This window comes from Olea europaea, chromosome 17 (genome assembly GCF_002742605.1).
Source record: "Olea europaea var. sylvestris chromosome 17, O_europaea_v1, whole genome shotgun sequence".
NCBI lineage: Eukaryota > Viridiplantae > Streptophyta > Magnoliopsida > Lamiales > Oleaceae > Olea > Olea europaea.
The window spans coordinates 14,761,485-14,781,853 of NC_036253.1; the positions used below are offsets into that span (position 1 = coordinate 14,761,485).

At 34.1% G+C, this 20,369-nt stretch overlaps 1 protein-coding gene across 1 annotated transcript; it reads left to right on the top strand.

The window, feature by feature from the left end:
- Positions 1 to 13,481: 13,481 nt before the first annotated feature.
- Positions 13,482 to 18,183, top strand: LOC111365266 (probable pectate lyase 5). Its single transcript, XM_022985708.1, has 5 exons — positions 13,482 to 14,199; positions 14,587 to 15,286; positions 15,365 to 15,556; positions 16,678 to 16,883; positions 17,861 to 18,183. The coding sequence occupies exons 1-5, from the start codon at positions 14,063 to 14,065 to the stop codon at positions 18,084 to 18,086; spliced, it is 1,461 nt and encodes a 486-aa protein (XP_022841476.1). The 5' UTR covers positions 13,482 to 14,062; the 3' UTR covers positions 18,087 to 18,183.
- The last annotated feature ends 2,186 nt before the right edge of the window (positions 18,184 to 20,369 follow it).

Genomic DNA, 20,369 nt, shown 5'->3' on the forward strand with positions numbered 1-20,369 from the left:
AGCCCTAATCATCACCAAAAGATCACAAATTCACTATTGAAATCTATAACACAGATAATTAGGGTTCTTTGGTCAAATTGAATATTTCTATTTTAAACAGATTAGAAAGTTAATTATCCAATTTCTTGCCGAAATTTCGCAAAGAGCTAAACGCAAAGCCTCGAACCCTAAGAGGCACTTCAAGGTGAAAAAAACTGCTTAAGCAAAATGACGCTATAAACCATACTGATACAGTTACACTATATTCAAGCATCACGTGAATTTCACAAAAAGCATACAAGTACATCAAAATCACGTACATATTCAAAAAGCTCATAATTTTGGTATTAGAAAAAATTTAAATTGACCAGAAAAAATTAATTACAAACTGGAATCAAGAACTACCTCCGGCAGTTACAGCATTCTCCGAACCAAGAATCACAGAACCTTCCATTTTGCACTGCAATTTGAGCCTCAATACACTTCTCTCTCTAAATGGTTCGACCAACTCGAATTTCTATGATTGCCAATATGCCTAGCTTTCTCTCTCTGTGTGAGTGTGTGCGCGGGCGAAAGAGAGAGACTCCTGAATCCCAGGTTGAATTGAAATGGGGGAGGGAAATGACTAGTGCGGTTTGGAGTTTCCGAAGCAAATTCCGAACCTACTTTGAATCTTATATTACGTGGAAGCTGAAACATGTCCATTTGGGAAAAGGCTTGGTCGCAATTGGTAAAGAAAGCAAAAATGACAGAAATAGCACTGACTGAGTTTCATTTAAATGTTGTTGTTGTTGTTATTATTATTATGAAAAAGGCTTGGTCGCAATTGGTAAAGAAAGCAAAAATGACAGAAATAGCACTGACTGAGTTTCATTTAAATGTTGTTGTTGTTGTTATTATTATTATGAAAAAGGCTTGGTCGCAATTGGTAAAGAAAGCAAAAATGACAGAAATAGCACTGACTGAGTTTCATTTAAATGTTGTTGTTGTTGTTATTATTATTATGAAAAAGGCTTGGTCGCAATTGGTAAAGAAAGCAAAAATGACAGAAATAGCACTGACTGAGTTTCATTTAAATGTTGTTGTTGTTGTTATTATTATTATGAAAAAGGCTTGGTCGCAATTGGTAAAGAAAGCAAAAATGACAGAAATAGCACTGACTGAGTTTCATTTAAATGTTGTTGTTGTTATTATTATTATTATGAAAAAGGCTTGGTCGCAATTGGTAAAGAAAGCAAAAATGACAGAAATAGCACTGACTGAGTTTCATTTAAATGTTGTTGTTGTTATTATTATTATTATGAAAAAGGCTTGGTCGCAATTGGTAAAGAACGCAAAAATGACAGAAATAGCACTGACCGAGTTTCGTTTAAATGTTGTTATTATTATTATTATTTTATTGAAAAATGTGTGATTAAAATGATATCAAATCACTGTTTAAAAATATATTTTTTACAAATAATGTGGATCAAACAGGAAGTTAAAAATTAAAAATTAAGAATTGCTTTTCAATATATTTGGATAATTTTTTAAAAATATTTTGTCTGACTGATAATTTAAAGCAAGAATAAAATTCATGTCAAATGCATCCTAGATGTAACATAATACTGTCTTTGTTACTTGACCTTCGTGTCCTCAATTGACATAACTGTTAACTGTTTTTGTATATGTTTATCAATCTTTAATTGTTTATGAACAGTGGGAATCAATGAATATTGAGTTTGTGGAAATAAAATAGGGTTTAATCAAATTATAGATAAAAAAAAATTGGTTTATATGGTATTTGTAAATAAAAATAGAGTTTGATCAATTTATAAACAGGTATAAACTTTTTCATAAAATATTTGGTAAATTGATTTGTTGTATTGAATAACATTAAAATGGTTAAATTTACACCTCTCTCTCTTTTTTTTTTTTAATAATTTCACCACATATAATTGCATTAAATGTTCATAAATTTTATTTATTATCATGCTTATGTTTTTAGCATTTTACATCACATTTTTATCATTATCCTTTCGTTAATTACCAAGTATTGTCCTTAATAACAATTTTGATCCAAAATTTGTTAGCATTTTGTAAAACTAGTGATTACATCCAAAGAATAACACGATAGTTATAACACATCCTTGAGGTGTCGATTCTACAAGGAGAGATAGTTAAAAATACTTAAAGAATCGAAAGATTGAATGTTTCTTTTGAATGTGTGAAAAGAATTTATTTATTTGAATGAAAATAAAATCAAGGTTTGAAATAGTCAAGCATCAGAATTCTCTCAATTGGATTGGATCATTCAATATCAATAATTCATTCTTATAACTCAATTGGAGATGATCAATCTAGTTACTTTAATCGAAAGATATGTCATTAAAATCAGTTTAATTCAATTGTGATTTTAGAAATTAACTCTCTTGCTATAGCATTTATACTTATGTTTACTAGAATAAGATTAAAAAACAACCATATACTTAAGTTATAAAGTAGTAATGAATCACACAAGTAAAAATAGATAAGTGAGGTTAAAACTTAAACGAAGTATTTCAATCATTCAATAAAGAAAGCGTGATTGAATCTATAAAAAATTATGAAAGTTTAGTCAATCTCAAAATGCTTTTATGAAAAGAAGTTCGAAACCACAAAATTGTATAAATTGAAAATGTAAATCGATGAGTCATATAATGTTGAAATCATCGAATCCAATCGAGTTTCTCTCTATCTTCACCAAGATGTTTAGTTCTTCATGGAATTACTTATCATCTCTTCTTTCTTTTCCTCATTGATTGTTCTTCAAAAAGTGTCCTTTTGGGTTGTATTTCCGTGCCTTTAATGTCCCCAAGAAGATTTGAATTTAAATGGCCAGAAAAGATTCCAGAAAATTGAAAACTCCTTTTTTTTGGCAATCGGTGTCGTGGCACCCATCACTAGCGCTGCGGAGCTAGCATTTTGTCGTTCCAGGCAGAGTGCCGGTGCAAAAAATATAATAATAATAACAATTGAGATCCATTCTTCATTTGAATAAAAACTTGAAATTAAACATATAAATCGAATTAAAAAATTATCTTAATAGTAAATAAAACAACAATTCAAGAACATGAATTTATTTCTATGATTTCTATTCACTTTTTGACATTTTAGCATAGTAATCTAATGTTTAAAGTACACTTTCGTGCACTTATCAACGATGGACAAATGTTTAATCGTAATCTTGTGTTTTAATATCTATATTTGTTTTTTCAAAAAAATACGAGAAAGAAATAAATCATTTTACTTCTTCATGGAATTTGAAAAGAAATCCCATCACAAATAAGATATTCTAATTAACGAAAGGATATGGAGTAATAAAAAATGCGGAAAAAAAAGTTGATAACATAAATATGATAACTAGTAAAGATTATAAACATTTAATGCAATTATAATGTGGTGCATTTATAAAAATAAGACCATATTTTGTATATAAACTTGTAAATGGGTACTAGAAGTCTTAAAATAAATAACAAATCTATATCAAACAAACGTATTAAATGAGCATACTACAAAATAAAAAATTAAGAGAGTTAAGTCAAAAAGTAATCCCAAAGTAGAATGAGTACAAGAGAGTATTGCGTGTGATTGACATTTTGAGGAAAAATCCTTTATCAATTAGAAACTATATTAACACAATATCTACCAAAGAATCGAATTGCTTCCTATTTTGGAAGTGTTTAGAGAAATCCACATTGAAACAACTTTTTCGAAGAGCTCTTTTAATTAGAAGAAGCGCTTTCATAAAATTAATAAAATGGATCCAAAAACAACATATGAGTTTCAAAAACAATGCCAAACAGGCCCTTTATGCACTTAATTTGATAGTCCCTCGCATGTGTTTAATATGCACGTAACATGTGATTTACTGTTCTCATGTGTGTTTCATTGACTAGAATCAAAATCAATAAGAATGATGAGACATCTCTTTATATTAATTGTGCACGATACATTTTAACTTGCCTGTAAGTTGTGATTCGGCGCGTTTAAACGTGTTTTATGGACATTGTTCGAATTCAACATCATGAACTGTCCTTAATAATATGATATTATCCACTCCTTTTTTACTAGATTAGACAAGTCGAATATTGGACAAGAAGCAAGGTGACAAAGGCTCAACAAAAGGAACAAATGATAGAACTACGATGTAAAAGCACGAGCACAAGTTAAGATTTATATGTATAAACTATTTATAAATTTGCTAAACAGGACCTAATTAGAAATCTTATTCAGCCTCATAAAATAAGCATTAATATGGTAGTTTTAAAAATTTTAGTATTATGGTGTAATTCTTTGATTTTCCAATTACACTAAAATTCTTGATTTTTCGACTTGCCACTCGAGAATTGGGAATTTTTTTTATGGTACTTTTCTTTGTTTTACTCATATAGGCTTACAATAGGACTGAGGAAAAATCCTTTATCAATTAGAAACTATATTAACACAATATCTACCAAAGAATCGAATTGCTTGGATCCTATTAGGAATTCCTATAAAATTGGAGAAGCATCTGTAAGTCACTTTGTGCCCGTTTGACGTGACCTTTGTTTTTGGTTCCTATATTAGAACTTTCTAAAAAATTATCTCAATTTTTGTTTAGAAACAAACTTCTAAAAGAGCTTCCTATTTTGGAAGTGTTTAGAGAAATCCACATTGAAACAACTTTTTCGAAGAGCTCTTTTAATTAGAAGAAGCGCTTTCATAAAATTAATAAAATGGATCCAAAAACAACATATGAGTTTCAAAAACAATGCCAAACAGGCCCTTTATGCACTTAATTTGATAGTCCCTCGCATGTGTTTAATATGCACGTAACATGTGATTTACTGTTCTCATGTGTGTTTCATTGACTAGAATCAAAATCAATAAGAATGATGAGACATCTCTTTATATTAATTGTGCACGATACATTTTAACTTGCCTGTAAGTTGTGATTCGGCGCGTTTAAACGTGTTTTATGGACATTGTTCGAATTCAACATCATGAACTGTCCTTAATAATATGATATTATCCACTCCTTTTTTACTAGATTAGACAAGTCGAATATTGGACAAGAAGCAAGGTGACAAAGGCTCAACAAAAGGAACAAATGATAGAACTACGATGTAAAAGCACGAGCACAAGTTAAGATTTATATGTATAAACTATTTATAAATTTGCTAAACAGGACCTAATTAGAAATCTTATTCAGCCTCATAAAATAAGCATTAATATGGTAGTTTTAAAAATTTTAGTATTATGGTGTAATTCTTTGATTTTCCAATTACACTAAAATTCTTGATTTTTCGACTTGCCACTCGAGAATTGGGAATTTTTTTTATGGTACTTTTCTTTGTTTTACTCATATAGGCTTACAATAGGACTTATATTTTTTTTGTAGATCTGTTTTTGGTAAATTGGACAGCTTTTGAATACATGATCTGATGTTAGATTCTGGAGTCCTTAGGAGTCAAAAGTAATTTGATTCTCATGCAACTTGCTGGTTTTTTTGTACAAAAAAAAAAAGGAATTTTGCTACCCAAAGTCTTTCTTTAATTATTTTACTTTCATTATCGTCTCATAAGGTATAAATTACTTTTAAATAAGTTCTTATTTGGTAAAATTTTATTAACTTTTCATCTTCTATTGAAAGTAAAGCTCTTCAACTCTCCATGTTGATCGTAAGAGTCCTTGCTCTGATATCAATTATTACAAGTATATTGTAAGTTGTACTCGTACTTAAAATTGATTTGTAAAATAAAAGTGTTCAAGTTATAAACTCGCAAGACAAGTTAATTTTATTAAGTAATAAAATTATGTGACGAAATCTGATACATTCTGAAAAGCACTGGTTACGTTATCAAATAGTTCATCAAAAGCCTAAGTTAAAGAATTCACTTATAATTAAATTAAATCAAATTAAATCGTACAAATTTGATGTAAAATTAAACGCAAATACAGGATAAGATTAACACGGGAAAATTTACTTTAAAAAGTAATTATTTTTGTCCGAAATTTAGAATTATCCATCTTTTCTTGCAGCAAAATAATTGCATTACTAAAACTTATCATCATCATTAGCAGGTTGGTAGTTGTTGACTTGTTCAAAAGCATAATCATTCTACTAAATTTGTCCAAGGTTTTGCACAATGCATCAACAAATTTGATTTTGTTCATATTTATCTGGATGATGCTATAATTACATCATGGATTATAGTTAATCGACTTAGATTATGTTTTGTTTACAGTTGATTCATAATTTTTACTTTCATGTCTGACCCAATATCTGATGAGGAAGTGCATAACTGGATCAATGATTTAACAGCTAACTCAACGGTTGAATATACTCATATCAAATATATTAAAACTTATTTTCTTATATAATAATAATAATAAAAAAAAGTGAAACTATTTGTCATTCACTAAATTAATGATATCTAATAAATTGTTTACTCAGTAATCGCAACTCTCAAAATAACTGTTCGTCAATGGAGAAGTCTAGTTCATAAATTTTTCGAACTCCATCGAATTATTGAGATGACGAAGTTTGTCTAGAATCGCTAGAAACATGGTATAATAAATAACGCTATTCGGTGACGTATAAGTTTATTATGGTGATAAAATGACAAATACTAATGCCATTGTGAAGATAATTTGTTTTGAACATAGTAAAAAACCATTCAATCAGAGTGGTGTACTATTTGTTACACACGGGCTTTTGTTCTTATAACGCCATAAAACAGACAACTGAAACTCACTTTTCCTGTACCAATGATTAAGGGAGCTCTTTATTTCAACGTCTCAAGTCTCAAGTCCTTTTCATAAATAATAATAATAATAAGTAAATATGCTGTGCAGATTCTCCAGGGTTGAGTTTAGCTAGGACGGACCGTGAGTGTTAAAGAGCTTACTAGCGATGGCTAACGTCTTTGACAGCAGGGTCGTTTATTAAATAATATTCAAAAAATTGTACAGATTAAAACTAGAAGAACTAAATACACCATTAGAACTAGAATAAAGTACGAACTTTCATTTTGGATGAAAAAAATTGTTTCATAATTTGTAAAATGCCCTAATTTATTTTTCAATTAAATAGGCAATATATATTAACAAAATGTCAATATTCAATTTACAATTAAAGTTAATTAAACAAGTATTATTATATTAAAAATTTGAAATTATTTATGTACTTGTATGATTCCATTTTTTTACAATTGATTTTTTATTAACGAAAAGTGGAACCTTTTATTAATTAAATTAGTTTTGTTGAAAGCTTCCTTACGACACAAAGGCCAATTTTCTTACAAATTCATCCACCATTAATTGACCAAACTCCCAAATCAATTGATTAGAGGGAGAAAAGAAAAGAAAAGAAAATCAAGAAGAGGGACGAAGCAACTGTTAAAATGTTTATACTTACATTAAACCAGTAAAATTAAACATATATTATTTTATTACATAATGTGCTAAAAATCGATAAGTGCCGTGATGGTAAGGTGGTCAATATGTTTAAGAAATGTAGCATGTTCAAATCACCTCCCTTGCATTTGTTTTGGTAAAAATTTTAAAATACAATAATTATAAAAAATCGATAAGTGACATGATGGTAAGGTGGTCAATATGTTTAAGAAATGTAGTATGTTCAAATCACCTCCCTTTCATTTGTTTTGGTAAAAATTGTTGAAATACAAAAATTATAAAAAATATTTCTCTTGAAAAGTTTCGAACACGAGACATCAAATTTATTAGTGGAAGGGTTAACCAGTTGAGCTATCAAATATGGTTGTTGTTAGTATGAATTATCAAATATATAATATAAAAATTCTACCTATTATCAGCAAAAAATAAAAAATCCTCCCAAGGAATCCAGCTAGGGCGGCCGCCTTAGCTGGCCACCACCTAAATCCGCCCCTGTAGACTCTGATAAAAAAAGCAAGTTAACGAATCTTTTTTGAATTATGTTATATTGTCAGAAAATGGTTAACATATCACAATGGAGACCTTTTTTTTTTTTTTAACTTTTTAGTCACGTGGGATCCATACGGATGTGAGAAGATGTCACCCAAGGTGGCAAAAAAATTCTGACAAACCAACTTAATGCATGTTTGGTTACAATTTTTCACCAAAACAATCAATTTTTTGACCATTATTTCATTATTTTAGCTGTTATTTTTTATTTATTCACTCACAAGTGGGAACGACTTTTCTATCTAGTGGTCAAAAAATTAATTTTCATAAGCACTACTGAACATGCCCTTAATTGATCTTTTTTAGGGAAAATTTCATAACCCAGACATTAACTTTGCTATATTTCAATTTGAAGATAATAACTTTGTAATTTCAAAACTGAGAGGATTGTCCTATATGCAGAGAAAGAGAGAGAGATGATTCCATTACAGTTAGTTCCTAAAATCAATCATCCAGATAAAACTCCCAAAAATACTGAATACATATTTAAATCTCTGAACCACATAATTAGTTAATTATGTATTTTATTAATTAAATATATTAAGGTCACATATCTATATAATTTGATCACAGTTTCATAATTTAGTTTTTCACATATTATTTTTCGATCACAAATCATAATTTTTAAATATCACAAATTATTTTACGGTCACAATTCTAAATTTTTTAGATCACAATTTGTTCATCGATCACAAATCAAAAATTAATATGTCACAATTTATATATCGATCACAGATCACAAGGTCACAACTTATTAGACGGTCACAAATTAATATTTTTTTTAGATCAAATTTGTCACAGTTTATCTTCTTCGGTCACGAATTATTCAATTTAATGGTTACAATCAATCAAATAATCTGTGACCACCCCAACCCTTATGACAACACTGCCTTCAACACTATCGCCGCCATCATTGTCATCAAAACCACCACCACCACCGACAGCAACACCGTCACGGGGCAAACCACCACAGCAAGCACGACACCACCGGCCACCCCTCACTATTGCAATGCAAACTACCACCACATTCACCGAAACCAAGCATCAAAACAATGAAAAACAAACCACCAATCACGTCACCTGATGTGAACCTGGTACACGAACACTAACGAACCCACAGAAGAATAACACAAACCTCGAGAAAGCCAAAAATCAAAGTTTAGGATTCAATTCACAAATTTGCGGACCAAACAACCAATAGTATATTAAACTATTGACCTTTTGATCACGAAACTTATAAATTTAATCCGGATTTGAATTTAACCCAACTAATTAATGAAAACAACCCCAAGGTAACAAAGACACGAATGACCTTTTCATTACACAATTAATTGAACCTTACCCGAGTTTTGAAAGCCACAAGATCGCGAAATTTTGATAAGTTCGGTTGTTCCACACAAGAACAAATATTGGAAGCGAAAAAGCCTTTCGAATTAATTCTCAAAATATCGAAGTCTTCGAATATAATAGTGAAATAAATTTCCTATTTATATTAATGTCTAGAAATATGGGAAAAAAACCTGATTTAAGAGTCCTAAAATAATAAACTTACAAAAAATAAAAAATTGAGTCAAAGTAGGATTCTCGCGAGGATATTGTAACTTTGGTCCCAAAGTATACTATGCGGCCGACTTTGGCCTAATCTAGATCATAACATCCCTTCTCTCTTCGAAAAGATTCGATCTCGAATCTGAACCTGGTTCAAATACTTTGCACCTTCCATCTGCTTGATCAATGTTGAACTCTTGATTGAGCTTCTTGTACCCCGCGTTGCAATGGTTGATTAATTCCTCTTCAATGCTCTAAAGTTACTCCATTTGTTGTACATCAATGAAATACTTAAATGGTGCTTTCTCATGCAATAAATTTTTTTTTCCTGCAGTAAGGAATGTTTCAAACTGGGGAGGAATATGTTAGCCTTCACCAACTCTCATCCACCACCAAGCTCGATCTTCTTTGCATATAAGCTCTCCTTTCATTTTTCTTTCATTTTCCCCTCATCGCCTTTCAACCTCAACTAATCATCATACACTTGTTGTGGTGTCAAAGGGACAAGTGTAATTGTTTTTCCATCCATGTCAAAGTTGTAACTATTTCTAAATCCATCATGCTTCACCTTCCTATCGTATTACCACGGCCTACCCAATAATATATGCCCCGCATCCATAGGCACAATATCACACAACACTTCATCCTTATACATCTCAATTGACAAATTCAATAACACCCTCTTGTTCACCTTAACCTCTCCATAATCATTCTTGATTAATGTGGTACTAGCTAAATTTGTGCAACAACCTCCGTCAATTATTAAATTACATACCTTATTTTCCACGTGGCATCGTGTATGGAAGATATTTTCCCGCTGTTGCTCCTCTTCATCCACCTTGATTTGCGAACTGAGTGCACGCATCACCACCAATGCGTCCCCTTCAACTGGATACTCCACCCCGTCATCATCACTAACATCTTCTAACTTGGGCATTCCATCTTCATCACTGTCACTCACCACTTCCCCGCTGTCTTTCAAAATCATGGCTCGTTTGTTTGGATACTGAGAAATAATGTGTCCTATCCCCAAGCACTTGATGTCCGGATTCCTAACCATGCCAGCGTTGTTATCCTTTCCCCTAGGTGGTTCAATTTTATTGTTGACAATATGCCATCAACCTTCTCTTCATCCCACCTAGACCTCCAAGATGAATTAGGCCTCTGTTGATTCCTAGCTCCCCATTTTCTCTTCAACTGTCTCTCAACCTTCATTGCTACATGCAACATATCCTCTAGTTCCATGTAATGCTGCAATTCAACAATATTGGCGATATCCCTGTTCAACTCATTCAGGAATCGCGCCATGGTGGCTACCCTGTCCTCCTTCACATTAGCCCGAATCATTAGAATTTCCATCTCTTTATGGCAATCCTCTACACTCCTTGGCCCTTGGTACAATCCCCGCAACATTTAATGAAGCTCCCTATAATAGTGGCCAGGCACAAACTGTTTTCTCATCACCGCTTTCAACTCATCGCAAGCAGTTATCGACCTCTCCCTATTCCTCCGCCGTGAAGCGACCACCTGATCCCATAGTGAACTCCAAGACTGCAACCTTTACTTTCTTCTTCTTCAAGTAGTTGTGGCACTCAAATATCAACTCCACCTTTTTCTCCCAATCAAGAAATACCTCTGGGTCACTCCTACCCCGAAATGTTGGAATTGACATTTTAATGCTACCCATACCTCCATCACCGTCGTTTTCCCCATAGTTTCAGCCCTTCGTTCAAACCTACAATCTCTATTCCTCATCCGTCCCATCTTTACTTCTTCAAATTCATCATCATCTCATTCACTGCCATACCTATATTCATTTTGCATATTCACCCTAGGCTCTCGTCTAGCCAGCTTCCTAATATGTGGTATGTCTGCTTGTTGACCCTGACTAAGGTTTGTAACCGTAGCGTCTAGCCCGTCCAACCTATTCTCTACACAAATTATCATGCGCTCAAATCGCTGCATCATATCGTCTGCCATGTTATTTTGATTTCCATCCTGCTCGAAGTGGATCCTTCCCGTTCTGACATTCTCACGAATTTTCTGTCTCACTAAAATTTCACTCGGGATCACTCAATATTTGACTTTTACCCTCAATTAAACTCACCACTCAGCATTTTACCACTCAAGCTTTCAATCAATGTCCAAGAACAATTTTCAAACTCAACCTGAATGATTCTTGTGGAATTCCAATTGAATTGTGCAGATTCAAGATTAGGAAGAAAAAGGACTAAAGTATTAAATAGAATTTTTGGAGGGACTAAAAAAAATCAATTTTTTTTATTAATGAACAGTACAGTACGGATGAACAGTAACATTAAATTTTTTTTAAAAAAACACAAAACAATTAGATTACTAAAAACTTTAGATCTAGAACTAAAACTTAATGGGAAACACGAAGAACAAAGAAAACAAAGACTCAAAAATAAGAAGAAATAAACAAAGGGATATAACTTGGATTCTGGTGCTTAAACTCTGATACCACCTGATGTGAACCCGGTAGCAACGAACACTAATGAACCCACAGAAGAATGACACAAATCCCAAGAAAGTCAAAAATCAAAGTTTAGGACTCAATTCACACTTTTGGGAACTAAACAACCAATAGTATATTAAACTTATAAATTTAATCCAGATTTGGATTTAACCCAACCAATTAATAAATCAAACAACCTCAAGGTAACAAAGATACGAAAGACCTTTTGATTACACAATTAACTGAATCTTACCCGAGTTTTGAACGCCACAAGATTGCGAAATATTGATAAGTTTGATTGTTCCACATAAGAACAAATATTGGAAGCAAAAAAGCCTCTCGAATTAATTCTCAAAATATCTAAGTATTCGAATACAATAATGAAATAAATTTCCTATTTATACTAAAGTTTAGACACATGGAAAAAAAACCTGATTTAAGAGTTCTGAAATAATAAACTTGCCAAAAATAAGAAATTGAGTCAAAGTAGGATTCTTGCGAGGAAATTGCAACTTTGGTCTCGAAGTATACTATGCGGCCGACTTTGGCCTAACCCGGATCATATCATCACCCATGCCATTCAAATCACAAACCATCATCGTCACTGCCACCAACACTTGTGATAACAACTACCACTCCGACCACCACCACGACCCACTACCAACATCACACCACCCCAACTCATCCCTAATGTACTCTAGCCCAATGCTAGATCGAAACCTAGAACTCGACCAACATCACCAACAACTCACATCACAGCCATCACCATCGCCAACATCTCGACCACCATAGCACTACGTGTGTAGCGCCGTCACAATATCGTAGCTCGATGGATGCCGACGATGTCTTTTCTTTCCAACGGTGTTTTCTAGCGAAAGCAATGCCGCTTTGAGTTGCGTTGTCAAAGGCCACCAAAGTCTCACCACCATCACGATTCAGCACTGTTGCCATTGCCACACCACCATAGCACATCACAAAAAAAAAAAAAAAAAAAAAAAAAAAAAAAAGAAACCCCCAAATTTGACATCGAAATGGCCACCACAATGAAGAAAATGAAAATATAAACCTCGTCACCCAAATTAGCAGTTATCGCCGGAGCCGGAATTGCTTTCTTAAGCTGCCAGAGAGAGAGAGAGAGAGAGAGAGAGAAAGAAGATGGGTAAGAGAAGAAATTGGAGACAGAAATTGATTAGACTAAGTAATTGGAGAGAGAAGACGGGTGAGAGAATGAAATTTATGTAATTAATATTTAATATTTTAATATAAAAAATCTTATTTTTGAAATATTAAATTACTCATCTTATTTTTGAATCCTAGATTTTAACTCTAGGATTTTCTGAAATTACCACTCTTTTTTATAATCCTCGGCCAGCAGCCTAGACTGAAAGAAAGTTATATCAGCAACTGTTTAAAAGGGAGAGATTTAAAATAAATAAATAATAATAATAATAAATAAATAAATAAAATACATATTCCTTATTTGGATAAGAACCTCTGCAGCCTACCAGCACCCTCTAACTCCATCTCCTCCCTCCCTCGCCCCCACGAACGCCACTTAAATTTCCGTCTTTTCCCTTCTCTTCTTATCCATTTCTTGAGTGTTGAAGAATTACTTCACAAAATAAGTAATTTAAAAGTAAATAGTGGCTTTTTAAGCTTAACCAAACATGCTAGGGTTAGAATAACTAGCTAGCAAGGTAGGAATGCGAATAAGTTGGAGGAGGCTGCAAAGGAGATGCAACCACAGAGAGAACTCTCTCTCCCCCTCCCCCTCCCCCTCGCGCCTGCGCGCACTCAATTCTTCCCATGGCCCCATCAGAGGCACCGCTCCAAGTTTCTTCCTTTCTTCATTCAAATAAACAAAAAAAATAAATAATAATAACTCCAAAAACCCCACAAATAAAGCAAATTCTCTTTTGTTTATAACATCATTATTGAATACAATTTTGTTTTTATTCCATAAAAAAATTTCTGAGTATTCAAGAAGAAAGAAATCTCTTCTTTCCTTTGGAGTCTCTTTTACAGAAATAAACAATAACAGAGCAAAAGCAAAACAACTGTGAATTGTAATTATTATTTGTTCTTCCAAGAATGCTTCCTCGTATCTGCATTTTCTTGTATTGTATCTTCATCGCTCTCTCTTCTTTTAGCACAACTTCCAGCTTACTAAATCTCACCCTCCCTCATCAATATCCCAACTCTGAAGCTGTTGTTCAAGAAGTACAAAGGTATTTGTATGTATGTATGTATTAACGAACCGCAGTTTTGTAACTGTCAATCACATTTGGTTTTGTTCATTATTGCAATTTCTGGAGTGTCATAACTTGAAACTTCCTGTACGGGTTTTGCGAAGTTGGGTTTTCTGAATTTCGCAATCAAACCAAAAATTCTGCATTTGGGTTTTGCCGACAATCAAAACAATGCCATTCTATTTTCAACAAGATTTCAAATCAAAACTCGATATGGATTTTGTTTTTTTAATAGAATTCATTATCTGGGTTTCAATTATTTGTCGAAGAAACTATTTTGTTTTCTATATATATATCTCTGCTTTCAATTTTCTTCACTAATTGCCAATTTTACATTCATTTTTAATTTTATGATGTGCAAAACAGGAGGGTGAATGTATCAATATCAAGAAGGAAAATGTTATCAGAACAATCCCAATGTCTAACCGGCAATCCAGTTGATGACTGCTGGCGGTGCGACCCCAACTGGGTCGCCAACCGCCAGCGCCTGGCGGACTGCGCCATTGGCTTTGGCCAAGGAGCATTGGGCGGCAAAGGTGGCCAAATCTATGTAGTCACCGACTCCTCCGACCACGACACTGCCAACCCCACCCCTGGCACCCTCCGCCACGCAGTCATCCAAGATGTCCCCCTATGGATAATTTTTCAATCCGACATGATTATCAAACTCAAACACGAGCTTATAATTAGCAGTTACAAAACCATTGATGGGCGTGGTGCAAATGTGCACATAACCGGCCATGGCTGCTTGACTTTGCAGTATATCAGCAATGTGATAATTCATAGTGTGCATATTTACAACTGTTTACCATCGGGAAATGCGATCATAAGGTCGAGCCCAAGTCATGCCGACTGGAGAGGCAAATCTGACGGCGATGGGATATCTATTTTTGGTTCCAGGAATATTTGGATTGATCACTGTGCCTTGTCACATTGTACTGATGGCTTGATCGATGCCACTCTTGGCTCCACTGCCATAACTATTTCTAACAACTATTTTTCTCACCACGACAAGGTCATGCTATTAGGACATAATGACAAGTACTTGGCTGATTCAGGAATGCAGGTTAGAATCGTGCGCTTCTGGTTTCGTTTACAGTGCATGTTCCAGTTTTCTGCTAAGAATGTCTGCGTTTTTGAATAGGTGACAATAGCCTTCAATCACTTCGGGGAAGGGCTGGTGCAGAGGATGCCAAGGTGCAGGCGAGGGTATATACATGTGGTGAATAATGATTTTGCTAAATGGGAAATGTATGCAATTGGTGGAAGTGCTAATCCTACAATAAACAGTCAAGGCAATCGGTATATTGCGCCAGCAGACCCAAATTCTAAGGAGGTAATTATACATTTTAGCATGTTTCGACATGTTAAAGATTTACTTTCTAAAAAATTTGTAACTTCGGAAACCATGTTTCAGAAAAGAAGTAACTTAAGAGTAAGTTTGATCTACTTTAAAGCACAAGCACACATTCTTGGGAGAGAAAATCATTGGTTTAACGCCCACTATTCTTTCCTCGTGAACCTTTTTGGTTTGTGAACCAACTCTCACGCAGTGGATGTGTTGTTCTTGGTGGTGGGATGGGATGGGGTAGGTGATTATCGAAGTAGGCCCTCCCTAGTTAAAATTAAAATAATTTTTGGCAGATAATGTTTGATTAAAAGTTCAAAACTAAATGCCTGCCTGATTCCCTTTAATTGCAGAGAAAATGAGTTTTGAATGGTATTTTTAGGAGAATGTGAGGATAAAGATTAGGGAATAGTTTTGGGAGAATGTGTTGAATATTTTATTTCATGAACGTGTGGTTCAAACTGATCATGTAGCAAACCATAAAATAAATTAATGGGAATCAAACAGGTTCTAGAATTCATCTATTTCTCATCGGGTGTTCTTTTCTTGGGACCCACAAAGAGAATAAATATGACAGTACAAGACAAGATTTTTGTTCCGTTTCCTTCTTTAATACTAGAGCAAAGCTAGAATTACAGAAAAAAATGGTACAGAGTCTTTACAGAACACACACATACCAGGGTGCGTGGATCATTGTTTTGCAATATTTTAATACACCACGTCCACCGGATGTGAGGGTCTATAATCTTTCAGTGGAAAATAATTCTATACATTCGATTTTTTCCTTAATACTAATTCATGTCGTCGAATCTACCTTACTAGCATGCTGTGTTATGAGGATGTATCTTGTACAATAATCTTGCTGATGTAAGTGATGTGAAATTGAAATATACAATGATGGGAAATTGAGTCCTCAAGATGTTGAATCTTTCATTTTCTTCTTTTTTTTTCAATAATGTAATTTGTAATTTTCTTTAAAAAAGGTGCATTTACATTTGCATTTCTGCACTACATGGAGCCCCACTGGAACTTTATCATGTGCATAAAAATAAATTCAATAGTGATTGGACTTTTAGCAAGCGTCCAGGTTTTTACACGTCTTTGAACAGGTGACCAAGCGGGTGGACACAGACGAGGGGGAATGGGCTGGCTGGAATTGGAGGACGGATGGAGACATAATGGTAAATGGAGCATTCTTTGTGCCCTCTGGCGAAGGCCTCAGCACTCAGTATGCCAAGGCCTCCAGCGTCGCGCCTAGGTCTGCTGGACTCATTGACCTTCTCACCATGAATGCTGGTGTCATTGGCGGTCCAAGGTACACAGTTATTCACAGGCTTTTTTCTTTTGTTTAGTAGAAAACTATGGCAAAATCTGGGGATACACTTCTTCATAGCTTATTGAAATTTTGTCGGAGTATGATCCATTAGTAGCATTACAGAAAACTCGTGACGAAAATGTTTAATACACGGTGCAGTACATAGGAGCCAAACTGGTTCCCTGTGGATTGATATTGAAAAAGGTTATTTTTTTTTTAGTGGAGTTGTGGGGATGTTCTCCTTCTTTTGCCTTTAGCCTTTAAAGAAACGTCAAAGTTTCAAAAAAGGATGCTATCCTCCACTTATTTTTTCAGGCGAAGTAGATAAGCGGTTAACTGAGACTACAAATGGGTGTCCCAAATTTCGAAGTTGATTTTAATTAGTTTTTCATTTTTCTAGTGAGAAAGACTATCAAACGATTTCAAGATGCTAAAAGTCAGGTTTTTTTGTTGTGAAGCAAATGTAGCCATGTTAGTTGTTTCAAGTGTGTGTCAATGTGAAAATTACATTCTCAACTTCATGCATTCCAGCCCATGAATATGGGTCCAACCCTTTGAAATTTGATAATATGGGTCCCATTTGTGATGCTAAGATATATTATATTCCTACTCAACACACTTTTGGTGCCAGTGGGGGTCTACTGGAAACGGCCTTTCCTCATCACCTATTTGCTGCTGGCCCCTCATTGACAATTTCCATTTGAGCTCTGTAATTGGTACTTACATGTACTATTTTGTTGGACAGAAAATGAAAGTAAAAATCAGTCCATTTTCCTCCAATGTAAACCCAGTATTTGCTTTCAGAAACAGCAACGGTACGGCACATTTGGTAATTGGTACTAAGTATTAGATAGTGTTAGACACTACTCGACACCATTTTAACTACCGTAATAAGGCCACAAAAAGAGGTTTCTTATGCCACCAAGTCCCAACTCCCAAGATGTATTAGCATAAACCATCGTCTTTTTTATTTGCAGGGACAACGGTATGAGCATGTCATATGGTGGTGGGGCAGCCACCGGCGAAACCGGAGGAGGCGGTGGGGGATCAAGTGGTAGAGACGATGACTATTTTGGAATGATATTTGGGAGCGGGGCATCCCCAACAAAATCATTTCCATCCACCATCATGCTTTTGTCTCTTCTAATTATTTTAAGTCTGTATATTATGACGAACCATATTGGTTCATTATCATTATTATAGTATTAAATATATCAAAGAAAAAGGGGCAATTAATCAAAGGGCATGTTTGATAGCCCTTTATTTTCTAGGGAAAATGGAAAAAGAATTTCAACTTCCACTTCTGGCTTGTTTGATTGAAATTTTTTTTCAAGAAATTCGTTTTTCACTTTTGACCTCCGCGTTAGCATTTTCCATCATTTTCTTGAATTCGAATTCTCACCATATTGGTGAGAATTCATTTTCCGGGCATTGTAGCGATTTTTTTTTTTTTGGTTGGTAATGGAAACAAATTTTAAGAATTATTGTAAAAAAATATTTCCCTTTAATTGGAATTTTCCATGTAAAACAAAGACAAACGAACACCAAAAAATAGATGATTTTCTTGATTTTTTATTTTTTTTGTTGGCAATGGAAACAAATTTTATCCCCAATACCAATAAAATTCATCATTTTAATTGACAATTTTCATGTAAAACAAAGTCAAACGAACACCAAAAAACACTTTTATTTTAACATTTTTCACGTGAAAAATTATACCAATCAAACACAATAATTTACAATTTACAGGGAAATAATTTCTAGGCAATTCAATACCCTGGAATTCGTTTTCAATTCAATTCAATTCCATCTTTGCAATCAAACGGACCAAAATTTCGAAGTTCAATTGATGCAGGGGTCCCACTTTTGCACATTGTTGATAGGTTGGTTATGGGTTCACACAATTTTTTAAGGAAATTCTTTCGTAAGTGGGAAGTAATTGATGAATATTAGCGGCTTTTCTTGATTTTATTCTCATTCTTGCCGTAATGATAGGAAAAGGGATTTAAATTTATTATCTATTTTGTTATCATTGTACATGACAAAAAATAATAATAATAAATAAATAAATAAATAAAATAAACATTTTAAAACATTATATTTTAGCATGGTTAAACTTGCAAGCATCATGCTACAATATCAAAATAATTGACGTAATGTCATATGATACTCTTCATTGGATTGCTTAAAATATAGTCATATTTTCCATCAAATCAACTCCCGCCACTATATTCTAGCAATGCTTCTGACATTATTCTTCTGGTAAAGTGGTTCAGCCCAACTTGCTATTGAGAAAAGTAACTAAAAAAAGCTACTTTGCCAAACATCATATATGTTACGTAAAAAATCTTATGAATCTATTGAATTTTTTGTTAAACTAATAAAGGCATGTGGCATAAGATAAGATATGGATGGCTCATCATGTGTTACATTTCAGTTGGAAACAAGGACTTGGAAACAATGACTTGGAAACAATTTCCAACTCATTGTTTCCCTTTTCCAATTGAATAATATTTGTCATTTGACCCATAGCTTGGGCCTTCTCTATCTTTTGACGATATTAACAAGATGGGGAGAGGATACCCCATGTGTAGTAGGAAATTGCCAAACGTCCAATTGCATCGAACGCTAAAGTCACTCTCCTCTTGCTAATTTAATTGTGCCTTCATAATTGTTTGAGAGGAATGGGCCCGTAAGGCCGTATGTCTCTTTCGAAAACACTTGCTCTTTTTCAAAAATAATTGTGCAATGAGTGACTAATTTGTGGACAGGAGAGAGATAAGAACGAGAGATGCGCAAATCACATCATCTCATAACCAAGCTTTCAAAATACCAACAAAAAGAAATAAGTTGAATTCACACACTAGGAAGTAGTAACTAGAAAGAGCCAAATCAAAATACGGCTTGATGGTGACATTTTACAATATCCCCGATCAGTATATCCCGAGGACTAATTTTGGTAAAGTTGTAAATCCATCTGTGGTGTCCTCGAGCATGTTCGTCCTCGAGACACAAGGCCCGACCACATCTCCATGATGCTTCGCATATTGCAAACATGTGTCCTCGGGCATAGTCCTCGAGAATGTGCTCCTCCTTACTGCTGACGATTGTTCACACTTTAGAATTCCTACGCAATTAGGAATCTTAACTCCCACAAGAGTCCTATCTCACGCATAATTCTGGAATTCAACCAACTCCTTAACCATTCAGGACTCCAACAGATGAGGACATCCAACTAGTTGAGTCCAATTAGGAGAATGTCACTTACTACTATAAATACAGAACCTTGAACCATTATTCAGGTACGTTTGACATTGTTCTTCAGCACATAGCCTCACGCATATATTTCCCTTTCTGACTTAAGCATCGGAGGGGCGACGAGAACACACCTCGTTGCCTTTGTTTCAGGTATCGGAAGATCACGTTCGTGCTCATCATCAGTCATCAAGCTCGGAAAATCTACAGGTACGATTTTTGGTAGCATCA